General features: G+C 34.5%; 1 protein-coding gene across 1 annotated transcript; it reads right to left on the reverse strand.

Annotated features, from left to right (window-relative positions):
• Window positions 1-52: 52 nt before the first annotated feature.
• LOC110640465 (uncharacterized) lies at window positions 53-4,330 on the reverse strand. The gene is made up of 2 exons (XM_021791781.2): window positions 2,733-4,330; window positions 53-1,533 (listed from the first exon to the last, which is right to left on the reverse strand). The coding sequence occupies exons 1-2, from the start codon at window positions 3,438-3,440 to the stop codon at window positions 250-252; spliced, it is 1,992 nt and encodes a 663-aa protein (XP_021647473.2). The 5' UTR covers window positions 3,441-4,330; the 3' UTR covers window positions 53-249.
• Between the last annotated feature and the right edge of the window lie 5,184 nt (window positions 4,331-9,514).

The raw sequence follows: 9,514 nt of genomic DNA on the forward strand, positions 1-9,514 counted from the left end.
CTGCTTCTTGCTTTTATGAACGTAGAATGACAGAGATAATACACTCAAGCTCTTTCAGAAGTTTTTTGTAACCTTATTCATGAATTTTTTTTTTACATTCCTCAAATATTACAATTGGTATAGATATTATTCCACACATGCGGAATCAAACATGAAAAGTTACTTCAAAAGAAACAGCTAAATGCAAAATAAAACAAAAATAAATTCCCGATTGTTCACCAAATTTCTAAGTATTTTTGTACAACCAATTCAGGCTACCAGAGAAGCAGCATGCTTGTAGCTCTGATTTTTCTGTGAATAGCTTCTAGAATTTTCCACAGCCACGCCTTGTGCACCAAAACAAAAATACTGGTTCATCAACTTCTTATTCAAGGATGGATGTCCATGCTTCAAAGATGGATTCAAGCTCGAGGGTCCTGCAATATTGATACGCTTTTCTTTATCCAGTGAAACAGGTGAAGCCATGGATGATAGTGAAACAGGACTTGAAGGTGATTCAACTGAAGCAGCTAAATCTGGCATTGCTTGAATAACACCATGTGTTAGCCCTGCAGTAAATTTCTTTCTGGTTAATGGACTTGGAAGACTACTCCTGAAAGAAAACATCCTTTCGTTGCTTGAAAGGCATGCCAGTTTTGAGTATCTCTGCCTAAGTGGAATTGGACGGTCTTCCAAACTTCGAGATAAACTAAATGAATCTAAAGAATCATCATCAGCCAACTCTGTACCAGCATCTTTTTTCCCTTTCTTCTTAGGCCAATGGAGGAGAGACCTTAGGTGCCTTGCCACACTATTTAAGGAAGCTGACTTCTTATTAGCCATCGAGTTAGCTGTGTCAAATTCACTTGCTTCACTCAAGCATGTACTATAATTGTCACTTGTTAGCTCGCAACTGGCATCAGATGCATTTTCGATACCGGTGTACAAGAATATCTCTGCATCAGGAATTCTGAAAGAAGTGCCAGGACTGCATCCTATACCATGCCCTCTCAATTGGAAAGCAATAGCACTTCTAGCCACATTATCCTGACAATTACATATCCCTCCAGCTGAAATCAACCGCTTGATGATAATTTCAGAGGAGGCTTTTCTTGGCTGTTGGCTGAGGAGATCTAGTGGAGTCATGCCATTAACATCACAAATATTTAAATCAACGGATGGTACAGTCATGAGAAGTTCCACCAGATTAGATTGAATATTTTCAATTACAGCCATGTGAAGGGCCGTTCTTCCATCATTGTTCTTGACATTGATGATGACTTGGATGTTTACAATCTTACCACTCACTAACTGCTTCACGAGCTCTATCTGCCTATCTACTCTACAAAAGCCTGGGCTTCGAAAACCTGACACTGCCATGTGGAGAAAAGTATCTCCATATTTGTTTGTTATGGAGATTAATGAAGGAGATGCAAGAATCAGAACCTCTGCAACAGCTAAGTAACCCCTGTAAGCAGCTATATGTAATGCCGTGTTTCCTTGATAGTCAATGGAGGTGATAAGTCCAAAGGATGCCATTATATCCTTAACTACCTGCACAAGCAAGATGATAAACTCAGTCAACTTGCCATTCCCCAAAATATCCAAGAAGAGTCTTAAGGGGACCATGAGGAACAAGTTAATATTTATCTCCCCATAAGCACAGATAAAAAAGGAGAGACATCTAAACAACATGCTTGAGAAAGGCTCTAGATAGGGAAGACTACTAAGAGTTCATACAACATGATCAATTAGTCCATAGTCATAATGTATTATATGCTATCCATCTAACAGAGAAGTAAGAATTCCAATGGCTCTATTCTTAAGAGAATGTGAAAACAGGAAACTCTTGCAGTAAGAAACGCCTGATAGAAATTAAGTTGAGACTCAGGAAAAATTTTGAAGACCTGTCAATGGATCTGGACATTCAAGGGCTAATACCATTTATGACCAGAAGAGGCCGACACTCCTTTCACAAGTTTGAGTTTTTATTTCAACATCAATACAGGATTTTTGTTTGCTAGAATTAGCCTTTAAACCACCAGAATGTTAACGAGATGCTGCAAGATAAAGTCACATTTCTACTTCCAAAGATAGCAGTACAAAGACATAATGCAAATTTGGATGACAATGGGTTGTCACATTTTCCCTCATTTTTGAGGAACCAGTAATGTACTTGGTTCATAAGTATGCAGGAAGATTAAGTTAATTTTAGCATGCAACAATACCATCAATCAGCATTCATCAGAGTTAAATTCTAAATTGGTAGTTGGTTGTCTTTAGCACTCAGAGTGTCAGCATGTCCAAGTCATACCCACAAAAATTTGTTTCTTCATACCTTTCAACAAGTTTCAGATTTCCTATCTGGCATGAACACCTTCAACTCAAATGGACAAGCAAACCTTCATGTTAATCTATTCTCAGGACAGAAGTGGATAAAATGTAGCAAATTAAGTCTCAGGTTATGTAAGACATGGAATGGATCAATGGAATGGGGGACCCTATCGTTTAGCTTATCCAACATAATCTAGAAATCTAAAATTTATCACCAGCCTTAGACGCTTAAGCTTTGAGAAATTGGCCAACAACTGAAACAATTACCGCCTGAACGATATAGTCGCAAACTAATACTCATTCCAAGTAAGAATGAAGTAATGGTAACTAGTAAACTAAAATGATCAAGCAGGATACAAAATATCAGTGGATAAATTAAGCATCTGATAAGCATGAAATGAATAGTCCCTGCTCCCTACCTCAACCTGCCCTCTGCCTGAGGCAGTATGCAAGACAGTGGACCCTTGAGCATCTCTATAAACCAAGACACCAGAGCAATCTCCAAGAAGCTCCTTCAAAATCTTCAAATTTCCACCTCTAGCCGCAGCATGAACAGCTCTATTCATCATCTCCTTTCTAAAATCTGCATAGTTCTCACCCAGCTGCTCCTCCAACTCTTCACCAGAGTTCAGGCCACAACTCCGCGAAATTGAGAAATTAAGGAGGAGCTTAAAAACATCAGAATTTTTGCTCCTGGCTGCAGCATAAAGTATGTCAGTAACACCATATTCTCCCTCCCCAAAAACAAGAAGAGGGTCTCTCTCCAACAATTCCTTGACAAAGCTCACATCACCGGCTGAGGCAGCAGTGTACAGGAGCCAACCACCATAGCCAGCTCTAATGAGAGTGTTATGACCTCTCCTTGTTTCACATTCTAGGAGTAGCTTCTTGGCCACCAAAGCACGACAGCTGGCAATACCATTGAACTGTTCCTCGTCATCCCAGACGGTTTCAAGGCGGCGAATTCGGCGAAGGGAGGTGAGTTTGATTAGGAGATTGGTGTCAAGGTAGAGAAGCTCCCTCACCAAGTCATAGTGACCATTGGCTGCTGCAAAATCAATCGGTGATGCATACCACCATTGGTCTCCGGTGCTCTCCCACCTAAGAGGGAAGTATGAAGATGGCATTTTAGCCTAGAATCAGTAACAAATTTATTAGCTATTAGTAGAGTTTACTGAAGACCCAGTTCAGGTTTTAAACTTTTAAACCAACAAAAGACGCACAATTCAAGAATGCAAGAGGAGTTGTGGAAATGAGAGCAACTGTAAAAGTTAAAAGGCCATTATCCAGTTACTGATTCTTTTCTCTAAAATAAAGCAAAAATAAAGAATCTTGGAATCGAGGAATAAGAATCAGCTAATTAGCAGGACTTAGAAGAGGAAGGATGGGTTGGGGTTGACAGAGAGAGGAACCATTGGATTATGATACGAGAAAACAGAGAAAACCCATTATTGTGATCCCAATGAACAGTTGATAGAGGGAAAAGGAGAAAGAAACGAAACAAAAAGAGACATTATTGCTCAAGCGAGACTGAAATACAAAAAGAAGAAAAAGCAGAGCCTTTGAGGTAAAATTTGAGAAGACAAAAGAGGAGGGGAAGATTGCTCAGTTAAAGGAAGGAAGAAAGACACCAACCTTTGAACAGCGTGGTTGCAGAAGATAACAAAACAAGAAAGAAAGGACCACTTGATTATGGATTTGTGGTCAAGCTCTTACGGTCGGTGGAGAAAAAAAAACACTAAAAACTAAAAAAGTAAGCACTAAAAAGGCCTAGATTCCTTTATCTCGTGAGAGAGAAAGCAATCATGCAGGTGATGACTGAACATGAAAGGGTCCTATGCGTTTGCTTTCTTTACAGGGAAATGATATTTGACAAAAAATTACAGGAAAACGAGAATTGTGACAATCAGGTAAGTTTTGGTCTACTGAGAGACGCTTTGTTGGTATCTTTTGGCCTTTTGTCTTAAAAGATTTCTTTTGTTAACTCTGTTTTGCATCCTTCCCTTCCACACTTTGATTTTCCACTTTCTTACCCATTTACAATTGGGCTCCTCCTAGGTTGAGGTTAGGATTTTTTTTTTTTTTAACAGAAATATATTTCATTGGATGAAATAAGTGTTACAAAATTAAATGAGAAAGAGTAAAAAATATTTTATTTAATGATGTACAATTCTATTTAATGAATTGTACTGTTTATATAATATTAAAGTCTAAGAAAAATAAAATAAAATTCTACCTAAATCTTAACCACTAATTAAGGTTAAATCACTATAAAGAGGGGAATTAAAATTCCATTTTTGGAGATTGAGAAGAAAAATGAGAAAATTAAAAAAAAAAAAACAGCTAAAAAAATTACTAGAAAAGAGACACTACATATAACGAAAGAGGAAGGTCAATGGCCAGACGATGGGACCTCCCCTTGTAACTTTTTTCTAGAGAGAGAAGGCTAGAACTTGGAAGGATATATGCAATGGAAGAAAAAAATTATTTAATTTATTTTAAATTTTTGTAATTATACACATTAAATTAAGTGTCAGAGTCGGGGCCACCTCAAACTTCTAACCTCGTCACTAATTAAATTTGATTTTAAATTAATTCTCAATATCATTTAACTAATAAATCTAAGGGTGATATCCAATAAAATTTTTAAATTTTCATTGAAAGAGATTTAATTTTTTTAAAAAATATAATTAACTCTTATTCAAATTTTATATTATTTTTTTAAAATAATATATAGTTTTATATATAATTAGCTCTTATTGAGGATCCAACTTGAAATTTTATAATTTTTAAGATAACTATTAAAACTTTGTGACATTTAAATTGGGGAGCAACATTTAAATTGGGGAGCAACATCCTCAACCAATTTCAAATTTTAGATAGGTAGTAGGCCGGTGATAATTGCAGGCTTGTTTCAGGAAAACCGTCAGAATATTCGGCTAGTTGATCATCAAGAAAGAAAGAAATAGAGGGTAGTTGGGCTGGCCAGCCGAACTCAAACTACCAATTCAAACCATCTAGAAAGAAGATTCAGCCGAAGGCCTAAGCAAATGTTATCGTCTGAATACAAGATTAAGTTTTTTTTTTTTTTTGTTAATTTCATTTAATTTGAGGATTCCTGCAGCTGATTAACAGCTACTACACCCTTAATTAATTAACTTCATGAGTGGATAAATGGTGTTTAAGTAGACTGGCAACACTACAGAACGGAGATCAGATCTGATGAGACACTCTTCAACTTTTGGTGAATCATATGCACATGGCTACATAATTAATTAATTGGCCGCCAACCAGCCATGTTGGTTATTGGTTGGTTCATCAATTTCATAGGATACCATTCAACCACATTCTTACTGCTTTCATTACCAATTCAGCCTAATGATGGTCTCTAGTAGTTGCATTGGATTTTTATACAAGGATAAAATTATTAATTATTTACCTTATAATAATATACTATTAGTGTAATATTTTTAATTTTTAAATAATTATTTTATAAGTAAATATAAATATTTTAGTTTAATCTCTGTGTTGTGGGTTTGTATACTATCATTTCGCGCGGCAATTCAACTGTTGTTCAAATTTATAATTTCGGACTGAACAAATAAGCTACTAGAATCACTTCAAAATCGGGTCAAAGTTGTAGGCTATCACACCATTTTCAAACACTCCGGATGTGTTCCAAGTGTTAAAATTGACATAGGTAAACCCGAACTCCAAGTTTCTTTAATTTTATAGTGCTGGGTTTAGAATAAAATTTTACAAAATATCATAAAATATTCGTATGTATTTAAAAAATTATAATTTTTTTTGTATTAGCTTTAATAGGGCAAAATTTTAGATTTTTTATAGCTCATTTGGTAGTTTTTGCAAAAATAGTTAGTTATAGGGATTAAATTATAATTTTATAAAACTGTGATTGTTGATTGTTTGGATAGGCCCAGAAGATGCCATGTGATGTGATTGAAATATGATTGTGTGACATGTGGATATAGAAGTGCATTTTGAGCTCTTTTGTACGTTGGGTAGGTCCTAAGTATAGGGGAAACTCTGCAGGATTTTCGGCACAATTTAGGATATTTTTTGTTCTTTTTAAGCTTGTATTGAGCAAATTATATTAAATAATTGTAATGTAATTATCATGTGAGTCAAGACAGCTTTCCTCTTCCGTCCAGCCACCACAGTGACTTCGGTTTATTTATGTGAGTAAAATATTAATTTTAATTATAATTTTATTATTATTATATGTTCAGGCATACCCATGCATCACTTATATATATATATATATATATATATATATATATATATATATATATATATATATATATATATATATATATATATATATATATATATATATATATACATACTAAACACGTTTTATATTGCATCTTTATTTGATGAAATGTTATAAATATTATTTTGTGGTAATTTGGAGTAGTGTGCGTGTGTTGGCGTATGTGTGATGTGTGATATTGGTGTTAGTAGTATGCCCTAGAGCATATCATTTAGTATGTATCTTGTACATAATTTTATTAATAAAAGGCATTTCCACTTTTCCATTTACATAATATATTTATGTGTAATAGAAAAGGTCCATTGATATTTTGTTAGAAATATTATTCTTAAGTTGTTAAGAATATGAGTGACAATATTTCTAGCACAAAGTATCATAAATAGGTTCACAATCGAGGATACTTCATAATAAGGACATGACTTATCCAGAAAGATTGTATTCATGTTTGTTCCCAAGTTATTTATATGAGATATAAATAAGATGGAATGGTGAGTCTCATGCCATATAACAAACATGATAGGCACTTATACATGATAAGTAGGCCGAACCAGTGACACTTATGACAAGCACATGGAGTTTACTCTTGTCAATGTTTTGTCATAAATCATATCAGTGCATATAATCTTTAGACTGAGATATAGCACAGATTATCTTGTATATAGGTAGTTTGAGTTTGATCTGCTTTCATACTTGTACTATGTATGGGTATATGGGCATGTGTTGGCTCCTGCTAGTTATATATGGAGGTAGGTGTTGATCAAGATGGAATCTGTTCCTCTAAGTAAATAGAGATAAAATCCTATGTTCATTTAATTGTTCTTGATGTTTCAAGTTCTGGCCAGACAGATAGATTTATTCGTAAAAGAGTTTACGATGAGAAAAATCTTTTAATCAAGAACTGGAATTAAAGAGAACATAATATTCATAGCAAATGGAGTTTGACATAAACCATGACTCGGCTTGAGTTGGGATTTTGTATGAGAGAGATTCTAGTGCATGGTAAAATATGATTATAGGTTCAGTTAAGGTAAACCTTATTACTAATTGGGTGGCCATGGCATGCTATGCTAGGTGTTAACCATGGTCTATGAGGTTCATACAATGATTTAGAGAAATCCTGTATGGGACGAAAGAGTTCGATGATATTAAGAGTTGATATCATTTCTCATTGCCAATTAGTGATGAGCCTAGTAAGTCACACACATACACAAGTTATCACCTATTTAAATATGATTTAATTAATTAATTAAAGAGTTTAATTGATTAATTAAATAGATTTGGTTTGCAATTAAATTGCAAAGTCCCTAGCATGACTTGAAACCAAATCTAGATTATTGGATGTGTAGTATAAATTAAATTTATATTTAAAGTGTTTAAATATGAATTTAATTGATGAGAAATTAATTAATAGAGATTAATTAATTAATTTATATTTGATATAAATTAATTAGAAGAAGAAAATAATTATTTTGGGTTAAGAACTCAAAATTAAGACACGAGGCATTTTGGTCATTTTGCAGTGTGACACGTGGCACCATGAGATGGTGACACATGGCATAACACATAAGCTTGCCAAATAATTTTAATCATGTAAGATGATTAAAATCAAGATTAAATATAGGTTTGACCCTTGGCACAATGTGATTGGGTCACTTAAACCTAGAGCTAATCAAAAGGTGACATGTGGCTAGGGTTTAATGTGTTAACCTAGCTATTTAAGTGGGGTTATGAAAAGAAAACACAACCAGCAGCCTCTCCTCTCATATGTCACGCCACTTTGAGCCTCTCCAGCTATTTCTCTTCATCTCTCATCAATTCAAAGAGATTAGCCATCAATCTCTTGAATTAAGAACACTAGAAATTGTTTCTAGTGTCCTGTTTGCATCTCTAATCTCTAAAAAGGCAGAACTTGAATTTCTAATTAATAGAAAAGGCTTTAGAAGCTGTTCAAGGGCTTCCATAGGTGTTCTTTGTGTGGACTAGCTAGAGGGACAACATCTTGTGTCCTGAAGACGATTCTCAAAGTCTGAGACTCGCTGCAGCACATCAAGAGGTTAGTGTAATCGTTCTTGATTTAATCTAGGGTTCTAAAATTAATCTGATTAATTTTAAAATCTTAAATGGCAAATACAGATCCAAAAACATATTAAAAGAGTTTTAATATGTTGTTTATCATTGAAATCAAATAGATAAAAATAAATCTTGCATGATGCATGTGACCCTAGGTGAAAATTTTTGAATTCAATGGTATAAACTTGTATTTTTCACGCTTCCGTTCCTTCAATTGGATATAGACAAGACGGGTAGACGCGACTGGAGTTTGACTCGCTGGGACCTGATCCTTTTATGGATGAGTCAGGGTAGGCACGGCTCGAGATGATTTCGTTAGCCCCCACATTTGGTTTATTAAGCAAAAATCCTGCTTGAGATGTACTCACTGGCAGAGGTTAGATTAAGAGAGTTGTATAGGAGATCAGCTCTCATTATATGTACTGTTTGAATATTATATGGGTGTGTGAGTGCTCCAAATTACCTTTTTTGTTGTTTACGATGTGATTTGTATGAAAACTATGAAGGTGTTGCATTTTCACTCTTTAGGATGCATTAGTTTTAGATAGATATAAAAATTGTACTTAAAATCGGCATTTTACTCTTTGAATCGAACGTTCACTCCTATTTACCTATTTTTCTAGGATACAGGAGGTCCTTTATTGAGTTTAACTCGTCTCTTATTCGTATGTCTACTATTGGCATTTAATTGTATTTTGTTCTTTTATTTTGTTCTAGAATTCCGCATGTATTATTATTAATGATGTATTCATTTGGATCTGTTATGTATGAATTAACTGGAATTGTAAATATGATATATGAGTGTACATGAATAATCATTGGGTTGAATGAAGGAGC

Source organism: Hevea brasiliensis, chromosome 7 (assembly GCF_030052815.1).
Source record: "Hevea brasiliensis isolate MT/VB/25A 57/8 chromosome 7, ASM3005281v1, whole genome shotgun sequence".
Classification (NCBI taxonomy): domain Eukaryota; kingdom Viridiplantae; phylum Streptophyta; class Magnoliopsida; order Malpighiales; family Euphorbiaceae; genus Hevea; species Hevea brasiliensis.

Bases quoted from the DNA above. Each gene is read 5' to 3' on its own strand.
- LOC110640465 (XM_021791781.2), bottom strand. From the start codon at position 3,440: ATGCCATCTTCATACTTCCCTCTTAGGTGGGAGAGCACCGGAGACCAA. The intron at 1,534-2,732 runs GTAGGGAGCAGG...TTGCTTGTGCAG, and splicing joins CAGGCAGAGGGCAGGTTGAG to GTAGTTAAGGATATAATGGC.